Here is a 15,587-nt window from a genome sequence, read left to right as displayed (position 1 = left end):
CGCCGACTTGTGCTCTTCTTAAGGAGCGATCTTGATTTAGTAGGCTGGCTCGATACAATCTTTCATTTTGATGAATGAGGTCAATGGGATCGAAGATGCCCAGAAGTGATTTCGGTATGGAGGTTCTCCGCGTGTACCATGAATGACCCCGCACCTTTCGTGGCCGGCAAGCTGGTAGCTTAAGATGCAAGTTCCACAAGACATGACGTGATTTATCGGAGAGCTGAACATCAACATTTATAACAACTGACCAAAGACTCGATATTCTATCAAATCGACTTACTATTCTTTTTCATTTACTTTTGAACAAAGCTCAAATGGCTCCCCTAGTGCATGACCCTGCGCTTCCTTTGCGCCCTGGTGATGGCAGCTCCTCAGAACAGGTACAATATCCTGCGCCGTTGCGCTTGAACGGGGCGTTGGACAAATTCAATTCCGAGGATACAACGCCTGCGATCGGTCGTGAATTCATCAACGTCAACATCGTGGATGATCTTTTGAATGCCGCAAACTCAGACGATCTTATCCAGGATCTTGCCATCACGAGTAAGTTTTTCAAGATTCGGTCAAAGTTTCATTTCTGACAACTCTACCCAAGTTTCCCAACGGGGTGTTGTCTTCTTCAGAGCCCAAGACAATCTTACCGATGATCTACAGAAGCAGCTAGTTCACCGACTGGGCCAGTTGGCTGGAAAGCCAGCCGACTCAACACTTCATATTCACCCGGTGCTAAACAACACAAACGAATTCGGAGTCTCGGACGCCCAAGTGAGCACCATCAGCTCTCTTGCCCGAAAGAAGCTGTTTCGCCACCAAAATCAGCCAAACAAGCGCCGTTACGACTCGGCTCAGTGGCATTCCGATATCCAATTTGAGCCTGCTCCGGCTGATTATACCTCGCTTCGGTTGACCCAATTGCCAAAGTCCGGTGGCGACACCCTTTGGGCATCCGGGTACGAGCTTTACGACCGGTTCTCCCCCGCGTATCAGAAGTTTTTTGAGACCTTGACGGCGACCTATAGCGGTGCAGGGTTTATTGCAGCTGCTGAGGCAGATCCTGAGAACGTCAAGATTTATACTGAGGCACGAGGGAATCCACTCAATATTGGGAGAGAGTTGTCTTCTGTGCACCCTGTTGTACGCACGAACCCAGTGACTGGTTGGAAGAGTATCTACGCTGTTGGGCCATTCCCTAAGCAGATCAATGAGCTCAGTTCCAGCGAGTCAGAAGAGCTCTTGAAGAAGTTTTATAACACCATCCTTGAGAACCATGACCTTCAGGTGAGATTCAAGTGGCGGAATGCGAACGATATCGGTATGTATCTTGCTCTTATAACGATATTCATTGTCTTACTGATTGTTTCAGCGATTTGGGATAATCGATCAGCTTTCCACACTGCCACATTTGATTACGAAGGATTAGGGGAGCGCTTTGGTCACCGAGCGGTTGGTATCGGTGAGAAGCCGTACTTGGACCCACATAGTACATCGAGGGCGAAAGCATTGGCAGCTGAGAGTACCTGAGAGAGTTTTGTTAGATCATATGCTACACAAAGGCAAATAAAAGCTTGTTGTACCATACTGCAAAGATTATCATGTCTTATTTTTATCGAACATGATTGAGCATCGGCACCCCTTGTAACCAAATCTTTTCACACGATAGCTGACTTACGTAAGATAAAGCATACCAGGTTCTCCTTAGAGCTTCATTCCTACGAGTCTATTATCATGTGCGGCCTCATGCACCAATGCACATATTTTGATACGAGTTGTTTACTGGATGCCCCTTCAACTTTGGCATAACCACCATGGCTGCCGGTTGGCTGCCGGTTGGCTGCCGGTTCCTTTCGCTTGGTTTCTTATCATGGACGTTTAGAATATTGATGCATTTAGAAATAGAATCAATTTTTATGATCTTTGTTTGTTTCTTTTCTTATTTCTAGAACTAATGATTGTTACTAATCTATAGGTTAAAGATAGAACTCTAGTCTTGAGAAAGTGTCTTCAATGTCGCCGGACGCGGGGCACCAACGGCGCTTTCTAGATACTCGCCGATTAACCCCAGTTCCACCTTCTCGCCGATTGATGGTGGTCAAGTCGCCGATTTTGAACTATTTTTGAAAACCTCTGTAGCTTAATTTGGGGACAAGAATACATTCTGGGAACTGAAGACGAAATTTCCAGAGTACGCCAACAAGTGAAGCCAGTGATACAAATACTGATTGTGGGGATCAGTCAATTCTCAGGCAGCGTATCAGAATTTTCTAGTCGGCACAAACCAAGATTACAGTACAGAAATGGCGGAGTCAACATTGGAGTCACTGGCGTCCAAAATCTATGGGAACGCCCTGAAGCTTGCCAGTATCGCAAAGGAAAATGGAGTCACTCCGAGTCTCGACGACCCTGTCAAATCAGACCTGACCAGCGTAACACCTTTGGTCCTTCGTAATGAACTCATTCAGGCTGCAAAAGACTTAATTTATCTGTCGATGGGTCCTGCAGACCATGTTCTCAGTTTAGCGTGGTCGGTAAGTTGATGCATTCCGTGATTCTGAGGCAGCTTTCATCACACTAACTTTGGCGTTAAACAACTCCAAGGCCACAGATGCAGCGAACCTTGATCTTCTCACACGGTTCGAAGTCCCGCAGCATGTTCCAATTGACTCCTCCATTTCTTTCCCGGAGCTCTCCAAGGCCACGCGGCTCCCAGAGGATGTCTTGACTCGTGGTGTGCGCTATGGAATCGCTAATGGGCTCTTCCGCGAGACCGAGCCTGGTCGCATCGCACACTCTGCTGCTTCGGCGGCCTTAGCCAGCAATCCTCATCTAAGAAACATTGTGCATTTCGGGACTGAGTTCCTTCAGAATATATTGATGAAAATACCCGAGACGATGCTCATGCAAACGGACGAAACAACTGACAAAGTACCTGAAACCGCCTTCAACCTGGCTTACCGAACCGAAGAGAACTTGTTCCAGTACTTTGCACACTCGACGGAGCTCAATAGAAAATACCATGAATATCTCATGGGTCGCGTGAATACTCCCCTGTGGTCTACTGATAAGCTTGGCGCTGCTTGGGACTGGTCCAGCCTTGGATCCAAGACGATCATCGATGTAAGTGACATACATTAGGCCCATTGCGGATTTTGCTCTCAAGTTCCATGGTGACTAAAAGTAATAGGTTGGTGGGTCATCCGGCCATACCGTCCTGACTATCGCGCCGTTGGCACCGAATGCCCAGTTCATAATTCAAGACAACAATACCGATGCACTGGACATGGGCAGAAAGCTCGTACTGCGCTCACCAGACTCGAGTTTGCGATCGCGAATCACTTTTGAACAGCACAATTTCTTTAAAGAACAGCCTGTCATTGCGGACGGATATATATTCCGACACATTCTCCACGACTGGAATGACGCGGATTCAGTAGCCATTCTCAGGGCTCTTCTTCCTGCGCTCAGGCCTGGAGCCAAGGTGTTCATCAGCGAAGGAATTCTACCAGATCCGCCAGCGAAACGAATCAACACCCTGACAAACAAAATGATATTGTGCGGCCCTTGCCCTTCCTTTTGATTCACTTCTCTATGTCTAACAAATACACAGGATCGAGGATCAATTTATGCTTGCCGCTCATGATGCTCGAGAGCGAACTGTAAGTGATTTTGTGCGACTCTTCGAGGAAGCTAGTCCAAGATTCATCTTGAAGGGGGTCACTTCCGGAGCCGAAGCTGGGTCGTTCAACTCGTTGCTTGAATTTGAGTTCCAATGATCTTTTGGATGGATTCCACACAGCGCTCTTTGATCCTTGATCGTTGATTTTCCAGAAATATATATATTGGTGTACAGCGATCGATGCAAGGAATAAATTATACGTATCTCAAACATCTGTTTCCAAACTTCTTGTTTTTGATCATCAAAAAATAAAGATTGTTCCTTCACTTTTACTTTACAAAGCCTAGCTCTATCTACATCAAATGTCGCTTGATAGGCAGAGCCCAGTATCAAATCCACGAGCTTCTTATACTAGCTAACTTGAAATTGAATAGTATGGGATGCGAAAAATGATGAAGAGCTCAAGTGGAATCTCTCATAGCGTATAGAATCGAAAATTAATGTAATCATGCAATAGCGCAGAAGAACAGGAATTCCGAACCGCCTATCGCCTCATTCTAGCCACAGATGAATGACTGAGTATGGAAATCGCGAAGAATCTCCAAGTAAAAGCATACTACTGACTCACATCCATTCTCTTGAACGCCCTGTGAACTTGAGTCTCCCAGTTCGTCAGTGCCACGAGAATCCACTCCAGGGTTCCAGCGCAGTATAGCGCAACGCACTGGCCTATCCAAAGCCCTTTGAGCCCCCAGCCATGGAAGGCCAGGTATATACCCAAAGGCAGTGCAAAGCAGTAGTAACTGACAATGTTCACCGCAGCACCCAGATGCTGACGACCCATCCCTCGAAGACTTCCACCGCAGCTTCCATTCAATCCATCTGCGATTTGGAACAGCGCAACAAACGGCATGATCTCAGCAGTCAATTCGACGACTCGGGGGTCACTGTTAAAGATCTTTGCAAAATGATCACGGGTGCCCATCAAAACAGTGAGGACCAATGCTCCATATATCACGGACAGAGCAGCCGAGGAGTGAGCGGTTACTGATGCGCCCTTCGCATTGCGTGCACCCAGCCGGTTACCGAGCCGAGATGAAGTTGCAACGCCGAGCCCAAATGGAATTGTATTTAAAATTCCGTCAGCGGTCATGATAACACTTTGTGTAGCAAGAGGGATTGTCCCAAGTCGCCCAGCTACCAGAGCAACGATCTCAAATGCCCACCATTCAGTGCCGACGTGGAAGAATCCCAGAATGGCCAGTCTTGTGAAGGTTCCCAGGTTTTCCAAGGCTGCCCATGACCATCCACCCCAGCATTCAGAACCGGCAACAAATCGAGCGTACAACACCAAGAGGAGGAATGACATCCAGTATGAGATTCCTGTAGCGATGGGTCCCGCCAGAAGTCCAAAGTCAAGGGTGTAGCAGAGGTAATAACACAGGCCTGCGTTTAGTGGTGAGGTAATCATGAGAACGTAGGTTCCGGCTCTCATTATCCCTGTATCGTAATATGTTAGAACATCCAATACAATCACACAACCATCACAACCCGTTTGAACATTCTCTCACCTTGAGCTTGCAAAAACTTCTTCATGGTCTCGAAGTAAATATATCCCAGGCCGCCGGGAATGAGAGCGGTCAAGAATCGAGAAGTTTGATAAGAGAGCTCAGGGTCCTGACCAAGAGCCTGGAAAAATGCATTTGAGAATGCCCATAGAATGCACACTGGGATGTAGAGCAAGCCAAGAACCAAGAATGCACGCTGGAGGAGAATTCCAAGATCATGTTTGTTTCCGCTCCCGGTGAATGTGGACGAAGCGAGAGTATCCAGAGCAGTTGTTCCGCCGAGTGCAATCATCCAGCCAGTAACAAGTGCAAACATCATCGAAAAGGCACTGACTGCCAAATTCATTGGAGATGAATGTCCGATTATGACAACAGTGGCGGTTTGTAGACTCATCTGCAGCGTGTAGGCCAGTATGACAGGAACCGAACTTGTCGTCAATTTCCAGAACTCGATCAACAGTAGTTTCGTCCGTGTCACTTTGCAATTCCCTCGTCGCCAGACATGATCTACTTGATTCGCATCTTCTTCATCTATCGGCTTGGGGAGAAGCGAAGTATACTCGTTCGGAGGTGTGCCGATCGACTCGTTGGATTCTTCATCGAGAGCAGGTCCATGAGAACCCTCGGAAGCGTGAGGCATCTTCGTTATTATTTAGAAACGTTAATTCAGAAACTGGTTAAATTGTTTGTCAGCACACGAAAGGCATATCAAGGCAAGCCAAAGAGCCATTAACACCCGCTCTTACAGTGATTTGAAAACCTTCCACTCGGAAAAGACGTGTACAATGAAGGTGGACGTTATGTTGGTTGGCTGAGTACCTCTATTCAAGCACAGCCCACCTCTAATAACCAAAATGCAACACCAGTCAGTACCTACAAGCTCCAAGACTAAGGATTCGTCTCGAAAGTGGGGGACTCGGAACTATGCTGTGCGTCCGAGATCGGGTGTGGGATATCTCCTGGACAGATGTCGAGACGGCAACCTCACTCTCATCGATGCTTTGCATTGAAGCGGAACGGCTAAATTAGGACACCAATGTACCTCGATATTCTTTAGATATCAAGAAGCTTATCAATTACGTGAACAGAAATCATCGTCATGTAGTTTTCACACCGTTGGGGTTGCTATCTTGTCTTGATGACATGGCGGGGTTTTCGTTCTCCAGACATTATCCTAACTAGGAAGGTTGATTGAAAGGCGAGAGGCCTTAACGATTGGCTGCGATTGTTAACATGCAAGCCCCATAGAGACCACTTGATGATTGGTTCGCAAGCTACACATGCGAACATCTTTCTACCGCCGTTCCAATACGTCCCGCTTCGAGCCAACCTAGCCAGCGCATCTACTTCGGAGCAATCAGAGGAAGAGATAAGGCAAGCGTCACTGATTGAACTACGATCGCTTGGAAATTTTATCTCGTAAGATCAACACTTGTTCATGCATGACGCGCCTATCACTGCAAGTCTTTTCAGTTCGTGCTGGTAGTTCTTCTGCCCCAGAGGCCTGGGCACGGCAGCAAGCAACCGGTTACGTAGCCGCACGAGCAACATTATTAGAGTTATTTGACTTTCAACTTCTAGTAGAATTTTTCCTCTGCCAAGTCTTGTAAAGGATTTATATCTGAAATTCTCGGTGATTTGATTAGATCCGCAGACGGTATTGACAAAACGACTCTGATCATTCGGCTGAGACTTCACCAACAATATCATACTCCGGGTTGACCCAGGATGGCTGCGGCCCCTTAGTCCGCATTAGTCCCCCATATTTTTGTAAAGCTCCAAATAGCAAAGATCCCCCGAATAGAACGATCAAACCTTGCGCTGTAAACGTCCAAGTCCAACCAACTGAGGCCTGCCAAGATGCAATGAAAAACTGGCGAGTCTAAATTAGCGAATTGTTAAAATTATCCTGACTATGGCAGTCTTGACTCACTGGGTTGATAAATGCACTCAGGTTAAGAAAAACGGCGTAAAATGTGATGACACTCGTAGACTGCAAAGGATAGTTGTCGACAATATAACTGCTGGTGACAGTATTGCCAATCTGAATCCCTGCCGCAACTGTTCCGTTGTCAGTTTCTTCAACTGGGTTATCGCATATAAAGTCATGTCTTACATAGGAAGAATGCAACTTGACCAACCATCCAGTGGTAATTTTTGTCGATGCTCACTCCCCACAAAATTGAGCCAACTACGCCATTAGTCAAGTCTAGCAAACTGGGTCCTCGGTCAAGCTTACCTGCAGTAACCAAAATGGCGGGATAGACTAGCCACAACCGCATTTCTGCAACGCGGACATTGCCTTGCTTTTTTGCCAACTTCTCAACAATATAATCACTCAATCGCCCAGAGCAGAAGATTTCTGAGACTATAGTGCCCAAAAACAATCCGAGAAACAATAGTCCTTGTATAAGCGGGGTATAGTTCACATATGCGGCTGGCACCATTGTGATCACTGAGAGAACCCACCAATACCAAACGAAAGAATATCCAATTACTGCGATAGAAACTGTAGGAAATTGAAATGTGATGAAGAATCGAGTGATCGAGTCCCACGGCTTAGGGTGTCGCATCCCTGGAACAGGTTGCAAGTTCACGAATGGTAGGGATTTTGTTCGGCGGAGGTTTGACTGGAACTCTCCAGAAAGTATCTCTGTTGCTTGCTCGGGTCCCTTGCTTTCCTGTTTCTCGGCGGTAGAGGAAGTATTCTTAATGGTGAGTGTAGTGCTTTGATGGAGGAGCATTTTCTGTCGGGGATAAAGCGTCTCTGGCATAAAGAATAGCTCTAGTACCAAAAGAGCGGCAAAGAGAATCGCGTTGAACCAGTTAATCCATGCGGAGCTCACAAGGTCAAGAAAGCCACCCACTAGCAAATTGAGTCTGTTAGTATGGTCACCAGCGAGAAAAGTGGAGGAACCTACGGGTTGGTCCGAGAAGGAGTCCAGAATCTATCGCCAACACCCACAACCCAAGCTTCTGTCCTCTCTCATAATCAAAGAACAGATCGTTGACTATTATTTCCTTAGCGACTGAAAAACAACCGAGTAATCGGAGAACTAACCAACAGCCATGCCAACAGTCGAAGCAGGACTGACACCGAACCCTTGGAAAAATCGGGCAGACATGTATCCGGAATAGCTATCCGCGACAGCAGCTCCAATTGTCGATACCAAAGCAATAGTCGTTCCAATTAGGAAGATGAGTCGACGTCCATATATGTCACTGAAAGAAGACCATATCAGAGGGCCAACGGATAGACCGAGGGCGGGTACAGCGACGGTCCAATTCACTTGTGCATAAGTGATCTGATACTGGTCTTGAATTTCGGTGAAGGAAGGCACCGTCGTTGTCGTGAGATACGTGAAGAGGAAGTATCTAAGGCAAACATTGCCTGCGTTAGCATATTACGTGGGACTCTGTTGCTCATCGAACGCGCAACACGGGAATTGAGTAAAATTGAAAAGGACTCACTTGAACATGACAATTGCTAGTATAACATGCTTCTGCATAGTTGGCCAGTTTAATGGATCCAATGGATCAGTGGTAGGCTGTGGGTGGACTTTGGACCCATCTGCTGTACCTCCTGCATTGCAGACAAGATGAGTATCGCCCTTTTCGATTGATACCTGTATCTGACCAGAGGAGGTACTGGGACCAATGCCATGGGAGGTTTTTTCTATATCTTTCTCTTCAGTCATGGTTGCTGATTGCTGGATCACGTTTCAATAATCAACGTCAGGGGCATAGACGCGAACAATTGTTGGTCTTCTTGGACTCTGAAAACTAGAAAACAGGGATTGGATAAAAATTACACAGTTCGTTTTCTCTAACATCAAAGGCTGAGTCTATATCTACTTCAATCCTATCTAGATTCTAATAATCATATAGTTGGAGGCACCTACATACCCAGCATGGGTCTTATCAGTGAATTGACGTCTGACCCCGGAGCATTCGAGTTTCTCAAGTTAAGGGCGAATGAGAGGGAGAAAAGTAATCTTGGGAAATGAGCTCTTGAATTGAATAGAGTTCCAGCCCCGTTGGAAAATTGGTCAATTCTCCCGGTGGTCCTTGTTTTTCTTCTTCCAACGAGAAGTAATAAGTCGTGTAAAGCTTGTTGTCCTCCGCGGGGCTTCGATCTACATGCTGACTCCGTTCTCGGACAGGATCCTCAAAAATCACCAATGACAACCCCGCGATAAGCCACGTCAAAGACCAACCCCAAATAGAGACTCTTATCTTATTCTCCGCGTATTGACAATTGTCGCCCTCTCCCCTGGCCTTCCTTTTTTGTAAATAGCAATTGTTTTCTTTTTTCATTAATCGTTTACCCCATGTGGCCTTGCATAAGGCCTTACATAGCCAAGCCGCGAACCCCCGCAATGCGCAGTTCAGCCAAGTACTCAATCGGGAAGTAAGATAGAGAGGACGGCATTGAGTAGATAGTGATTCAATTTCATGAATAAACTGCGAGACCAACAATCGGGAGGTGACGTGAGTTTGCACCAAGCTAGGTTTCAAAGCGGTTGCTGAATATGGGCAAAGGGAGGAGACAGAGCAATGCCAGGTACGATAACGCAACTCTCAGCGAAATCTGCGGGCAGTAATTACATCAAGGGATGTACATTGGTCAAGCAGAAATTCGGAGTTCATCGTGATATTCTGCATATATATCTCAAGCCAAACTGCATTCTACGATGTAATAGATTGGCTCTATGGTTTGTCACTAAGAGCTGAACCTTTAATCTACTCTGGATCCTATCTTCTCATACTACAATGATTACTACTACTCTTAGCCTTTTCATTTTCTCTGCGCTATCAGCGGCGCATGGAGATCATGGACAGACTCCCATGTCGGGGCCACACAAAGGACTATGGTACAACACGCTGCCGGGAGATGGCGGCACGCAGGTACGAAATTTGGCTGTTACGAATGTTTAAACACGGAGTGGGTTCAAGTACCTAACATTGAAACACCACCTTTAGGCTGACTCGGTATTCTCCGGCATCTCCACGTTCGGTCGCCTTCCTTACTTCCCATGTCTTTCTAGCGAGGACGAGAGCTACGATATTGCCTTCCTAGGTGAATATATCGCCACTTCGATCCATTCTCCAGACAACGTTCAAAAACTCATATTGCTCTAGGAGCCCCCTTCGATACCGGTACTTCGTATAGACCAGGTGCTCGCTTTGGACCGAGTGGCATCAGACAAGGCTCACGCCGACTCAATCTCTAGTATGTTTCAATCATCTAGGTACCCAGGAAGCAAGTTCGAGATTTGACCATCGAGAAATAGCGGTGGATACAACGTGCCCCTTCAGGCGAACCCGTTTGTTAGCGATTTGAAGGTCCTGGACTGTGGTGATGTCCCAGTCACTTCGTATGTGCCCTTGTTAAACTTCTGATATATGGAGAATCCAAAGCTGACAGATATTTCTCTCATAGTTACGACAATGCCTGGGCTATTCAGCAGATCGAAGAAGGTCACAACAGTGTTCTAATGCGCAAGCCGTTTACCGATGCTCATAAGCCAGGTCTGTCCCGAGCAGGAAAGACACTACCCCGCGTTATCACCCTCGGAGGTGATCATACTATTACCCTGCCCTTGCTACGGAGCATCAACAGAGCCTACGGGCCTGTCACTGTCATTCACTTTGACAGTCATCTGTAAGCTAGCCTACAACCTTCCAAGTCTACCAAGGGGAGATAGAATGATGAGAACACGACTCTGGCTAATTATTACCCAGCGACACCTGGAAACCCAAGGTCTTCGGTGGCTCGCCCAGCCAAGTCGCTGCCATCAACCACGGCACTTACTTCTATCACGCTGCTATGGAGGGCTTGCTGAGAAATGACACCAATATCCACGCCGGCATCCGCACCACTCTCTCTGGCCCTTCGGATTATGAGAACGATGGATATTGTGGGTTTGAAATTGTCGAAGCCCGAGAGATTGACACGATTGGCACCGACGGTATCATCAAGAAAATTCGGGACCGTGTCGGCACGGAGAACCCTGTGTACCTGTCAATTGACATTGACACCCTCGATCCCGCCTGTAGGTCATCCCTCAAACTATTTTGCGATCCCATGTTCTGATCAATTACTAATTTTGAATATCCAGTTGCCCCGGCTACTGGTACCCCCGAAACTGGAGGTTGGTCTACACGCGAGCTACGAACAATTATTCGTGGTCTCGATGGATTGAACTTCATCGGTGCGGATATTGTCGAGGTTGCACCGGCATATGATACCAATGCCGAGCTGTCCACGATGTGAGTTTTATTTTGTCCTAGATCTTGTAGAAGTCGGAGATTACAGGCACCGAGCTAACCATTTGGCCTGCAGGGCGGCTGCGGATGTGTTGTACGAGGTTCTCACCATCATGGTGAAGAAGGGTCCCCTGTCTGTCGAGGGTCGGTCGCACGAACTGTAGAAAGCATGGCTACTTTTGAAGACTTGATTTCGTCTGTCTGATGTGCAATTGGAGGTGTGAGTGGAGTTTGTAGGTGGTAGATGGTTGTTGAGCGGAGGACTTTTTGTATGGGATGATGCGATCATGTGGTAGTGAAGCCGTGAAAGAAATCCCAGTACCTCTATGGTACCTACTATTCAACATTTTTCAATAATTTCCATGGTTGAAACGATGGAAGTGATTATCCACGTTAAAAATTTTTTGACAAGAATATTCAGCTTCGGCGGTGGAACGATTCTAAATGCAGGCGCATCCACAAATGAGAGAAATATGAAGCCTTGGCTTCCTCTGAAAGTGTAGCTACGAATCCCTGTAGAGTTTTTATCTTTGAATTACGCCCTTTGGAGAGAAGTCATGGGAGTGAACTCTCTTTTATCTTAAGAGCGCCACCTGGCCCTTTCCACTTTGGGAGGGATCAAAATTCAAGTGCATCGAAACCTGGAGATTTGATTTTCGGGTTGCAGTATATATCTCTGGCCCATGAGCGTCAATTCGACTTCGAAGCCCACCTGATTTTGCTAGTATTTCGTAGAATGAATTTAAAAATCGACTCAGAACGGTCACTAATACATGTCTCTCACCTCCAAATACAGATTCTGATCTCGGTCATGCCAAGAATAGTGACTTTCGTGAGCGATTGAGTTATCACAATCTAAATTAAAAACCTTGTGCATTGTGGGTCACAACCTTAGCCCCCGCCCCTGGTCAACTCGAAGAAGGTTGTTTCAAAACACGACGAACCTGTGCGATGAGAGCTGTTCTGAATGCTGACATTCAACTGCCCATTCCGAGACAAGCATGACTGCTTCTTAGTATTGAGACCTCAATCTTTGATATTTACTGTAGCCCCTGAAACCAAGTCCATGGCAATTTCAATGGTGATGCGATTGCGAGCGCTTCCAGCAAAGTGGAGAGGATGAACCAAGCTCGAAACCTGAAACCAACGGCGGGCCCGGTCAATGTAGTCGCTCAGGACCCGGCTCTTCCGGCATGGCCTGGACACGTTGGATACGGAGTGCGAGCTGGCAACGAGTCAGTTAAATTGAAGCTGTAGAGTAGGAGCTGGTCTGTTCGTGGTTTGCGACGAAACGTGGTGTACGGAGTCCAGGTAGTCGAGATATTCTATGGTATACCGGATGAAACGCCTAAGAGATAAAATCTTGGTTGTGTATATGTTCAATATTCAAGGTACAAAACCCTCACTCCCTTTCTACGATCAGTCACAAACTCGACAAGCACGCAACTCGACGAAGCAAATACAAGCATAGCACCGATGCCTAACAGCCCAAAGATGGGCTAGGTCTCGATGGAACCATCTACCTGTCTGTCAGCCAGCAAAGTGGAGTCCAGCAGAATGAGGATCTCTCTCTGATCGATCCTTCATATTTCCAAGCCCTACCGCGAACCTTACCTCACACGAGACCGATTCGAGATGCGCTCTACCTATTAGTGTTGATAGGTTGTGCAAGGGGGGCGCTTCATTTTATTTCGGTCCGAAGGGCAACCGTACAAACTACTCCGTACGGAGGTCCATCCAAAAAGTATTGCGCAGCGCACGTACCACTATTAAATTACATTAACGTACTACATAGTATAATTTACCGGCCTTCCTTATATTCGTTCCCCCCTTCTAATTCAATGATCTTCTTGATATGCGTGGGTATACGCTCAATCCAAGCCTGAATCTTTTCCTGCGGTAGCTCTTGCTAGGTTTTATTCTATATAGCAATAGCTTCCTGTCTAGACTTAGGCGCTCCCTTTCTAGTAGTCTTTCGTTTCATCCAAGGCCACGCAGGCTCAATAGCATTGAGATCAGGCGAATTTGGGCACCACACTAATCGCTGCACCTGAGCTATATCAAATACTCGCTGTTGAATATAATGATTATGCGCTGGAGCTTTATCTTCCTGTACGATCGTTTTTGGCCGCGTTGTAGTGCATTCCTTAGCAAAAGGAATAAGCTTTGGTAGAAGATTTATCTTTTGATAGCGATACCAATCAATTCCACCCTTAGATCCTCGTGAAAGCTTTCTATTCTGCTTATTGAATCTCTATGTAGGCTTTCTACCAGCAGGCTGTCGACGAAGATTAATACGCCGTACGCCAGTCTCTAGCTCCCACTGTTCGCGTAGAATTAGTTCGATCTCTTGATTAAGAGCTTCAATCTCTTGCTCTGCTTCACGTTTTTGTATAGCAGTTTCAGGGCACCAACAGTGACAAGGGCCTTTTTTATCGTAGGTAAAACAGCCCCAAAACATAAACTCAGAAGAGCCTTTCCAACGCTCACGAATACACAAGCGTAGAAAAGCTTCATCCTTAGAACGCCAAACACGATAACCACCACGGCGATGTAGAAGAATAACCGAGGTTTCATCAGAGAAGATCACATTCTTCCAATCGTCAAGAGTCCAGTGCTCGTAAGCTAAGCACCAAGCTAATCGTTCAGCGCGCAACTTCTTCGTCAGTCCAGGCTTCCTCGTCGGTTTCGTCTTGCGTAAACCGGCCTTCCTGAGGATAGTCTAGACAGTAGAGGATGAAATTTCGATCCCTTCCTGGCTAAGTTCTCCAGCAAGATCAGCGCATGTTTTCTCTCGACCAAATCGATCAAGGCGCACCTTCGGCAGAATAGTGTTAACAGTCTGAGGATCTTGCTTAGTTAGCCGACCAGAGCGAGCACCGTCTTGAACGTATTCGTCGGTGATCTTTGTATGGATTAGGTCAAAACCGCGCTCTATCGCGCGCGCGTAGATACGATTAACAGTAGCAATTGATAGATCTACTATCTTCGCGATCTCAGCAGACGTTTTCGTCGTATACGCCCTTAATGCGACGACAGTCACACGATCAGCAAGGGTTGATTGTTTTGGCATAATGGTAGATGTAGGCAGCAGTAGTAGTAGATAGGTAGTAGACAGAAGATGAAGACTATTCTATTCAGGGGGATTGTGTGTATTCGCTTGGTATAACGCTAGTGGTAATATAATGGTGGTACGTGCGCTGCGCAATACTTTTTGGATGGACCTCCGTACTGTACTTCATAATTAAGGCTACGGATGGCGTTGAGTTCGTCCATGTTCGTTCAAGAGAAAGTTCGTGGCACAATGTGTTTAATAACGAACGCGTCGATCATGCGCCATCTGGGCGTGAGCTCGGCCCCCGCCTGTATGGATTGGGGGCTTGGTCGGCGACCGAGGGACGCTGTGTTCGAAAGTTGGAAGTGCTTGAATTGCAGTTTTATCAGATTTGATGCAGGAGATTTGGATCTCAATTTTGGGCTGGAATATGCTGGTTGAATTGACTGCGCCATGTGAAGTGATTTGACGCAGGGTTGTGATCATTGAGGAAATCTAGTAATTAAATGGCCATTGCGAAGCACTCATAGTCAGCGATGATGTGCGGCTACTGAGCGACTTCTTTTGAACCATTCCAAGAAGACTTGCCCTCTGGCCTGGATGTTGAATTCCGGAGCGTCTGGTTAGTTAATTAGGTCTCAGCCTCGCTGTCAGGGGAGAGATCGCGGCGCCGGCGGGCTGGACGGTGGAGCCCCGAGGATCAGAGAGGAGAATTGCCGTATTGGTCGGCTGGCCCGTCTTCGTCCCTGGCCTGGCCCTGGTGTCCATTTACGAGTGGACGATGGACGCGAGAAGATCGACATTTGAAGGCCTGCGTGCATTCGGTACCAGAAGAGTGGTGGGAGTCGGGGTATCCATGCGAACGAGAGCGGGAAAAGGGGAGCGTGGCCAAGAGACATCCTCGGTACGGGGTGCTAGTATTGTTATTGTGTGGAGGTGGCAGGACAGAGTCTCCGAGCGACCGGACCAAATGCGCCGTTGGTGATAGCTAATGACCTAAAGTACGAATCTGAAACACTCACTGTAGAATAATGTACACACCAGGCTAGAGAACGAGTGGGTGCTTTGGTTCCTGGTG

General features: G+C 47.0%; 5 protein-coding genes across 5 annotated transcripts; 3 read left to right on the top strand and 2 right to left on the bottom strand.

The window, feature by feature from the left end:
• Positions 1-317: 317 nt before the first annotated feature.
• N7473_012163 (TauD/TfdA dioxygenase family protein) lies at positions 318-1,524 on the top strand (the record flags this gene model as incomplete). Its single annotated transcript, XM_057158102.1, has 3 exons — positions 318-546; positions 599-1,315; positions 1,367-1,524. 3 exons carry the CDS (start codon positions 318-320, stop codon positions 1,522-1,524), a joined length of 1,104 nt encoding a protein of 367 aa, XP_057003952.1.
• A 773-nt stretch (positions 1,525-2,297) lies between these two features.
• N7473_012162 (uncharacterized protein) lies at positions 2,298-3,773 on the top strand (the record flags this gene model as incomplete). The annotated part of the gene is made up of 4 exons (XM_057158101.1): positions 2,298-2,528; positions 2,599-3,117; positions 3,185-3,552; positions 3,608-3,773. The coding sequence occupies 4 exons, from the start codon at positions 2,298-2,300 to the stop codon at positions 3,771-3,773; spliced, it is 1,284 nt and encodes a 427-aa protein (XP_057003951.1).
• A 459-nt stretch (positions 3,774-4,232) lies between these two features.
• On the bottom strand, positions 4,233-5,824 carry N7473_012161 (MATE family efflux transporter; the record flags this gene model as incomplete). The annotated part of the gene is made up of 2 exons (XM_057158100.1): positions 4,233-5,116; positions 5,188-5,824. The coding sequence occupies 2 exons, from the start codon at positions 5,822-5,824 to the stop codon at positions 4,233-4,235; spliced, it is 1,521 nt and encodes a 506-aa protein (XP_057003950.1).
• A 1,006-nt stretch (positions 5,825-6,830) lies between these two features.
• N7473_012160 (uncharacterized protein) lies at positions 6,831-8,969 on the bottom strand. Its single transcript, XM_057158099.1, has 7 exons — positions 8,656-8,969; positions 8,246-8,559; positions 8,106-8,195; positions 7,424-8,050; positions 7,301-7,375; positions 7,118-7,245; positions 6,831-7,057 (listed from the first exon to the last, which is right to left on the bottom strand). The coding sequence occupies exons 1-7, from the start codon at positions 8,880-8,882 to the stop codon at positions 6,863-6,865; spliced, it is 1,656 nt and encodes a 551-aa protein (XP_057003949.1). The 5' UTR covers positions 8,883-8,969; the 3' UTR covers positions 6,831-6,862.
• A 988-nt stretch (positions 8,970-9,957) lies between these two features.
• N7473_012159 (agmatinase) lies at positions 9,958-11,618 on the top strand (the record flags this gene model as incomplete). The annotated part of the gene is made up of 8 exons (XM_057158098.1): positions 9,958-10,092; positions 10,168-10,264; positions 10,327-10,417; positions 10,479-10,562; positions 10,628-10,849; positions 10,930-11,240; positions 11,307-11,457; positions 11,531-11,618. The coding sequence occupies 8 exons, from the start codon at positions 9,958-9,960 to the stop codon at positions 11,616-11,618; spliced, it is 1,179 nt and encodes a 392-aa protein (XP_057003948.1).
• Positions 11,619-15,587: the final 3,969 nt, after the last annotated feature.

The sequence above is a fragment of the Penicillium subrubescens genome (assembly GCF_028828155.1).
Source record: "Penicillium subrubescens strain IBT 31985 chromosome Unknown utg000010l_segment0_segment0, whole genome shotgun sequence".
In the NCBI taxonomy this organism is placed as follows: Eukaryota; Fungi; Ascomycota; class Eurotiomycetes; order Eurotiales; family Aspergillaceae; genus Penicillium; species Penicillium subrubescens.
Note: the sequence above shows the minus strand (reverse complement) of the source record. Positions and strands in the feature narration are given on the sequence as shown.

Bases quoted from the DNA above. Each gene is read 5' to 3' on its own strand.
- N7473_012160 (XM_057158099.1), bottom strand. From the start codon at position 8,882: ATGACTGAAGAGAAAGATATAGAAAAAACCTCCCATGGCATTGGTCCC. The intron at 8,560-8,655 runs GTGAGTCCTTTT...TGTTTGCCTTAG, and splicing joins CTAGCAATTGTCATGTTCAA to ATACTTCCTCTTCACGTATC. The intron at 8,196-8,245 runs GTTAGTTCTCCG...AGGAAATAATAG, and splicing joins GACTGTTGGCATGGCTGTTG to TCAACGATCTGTTCTTTGAT.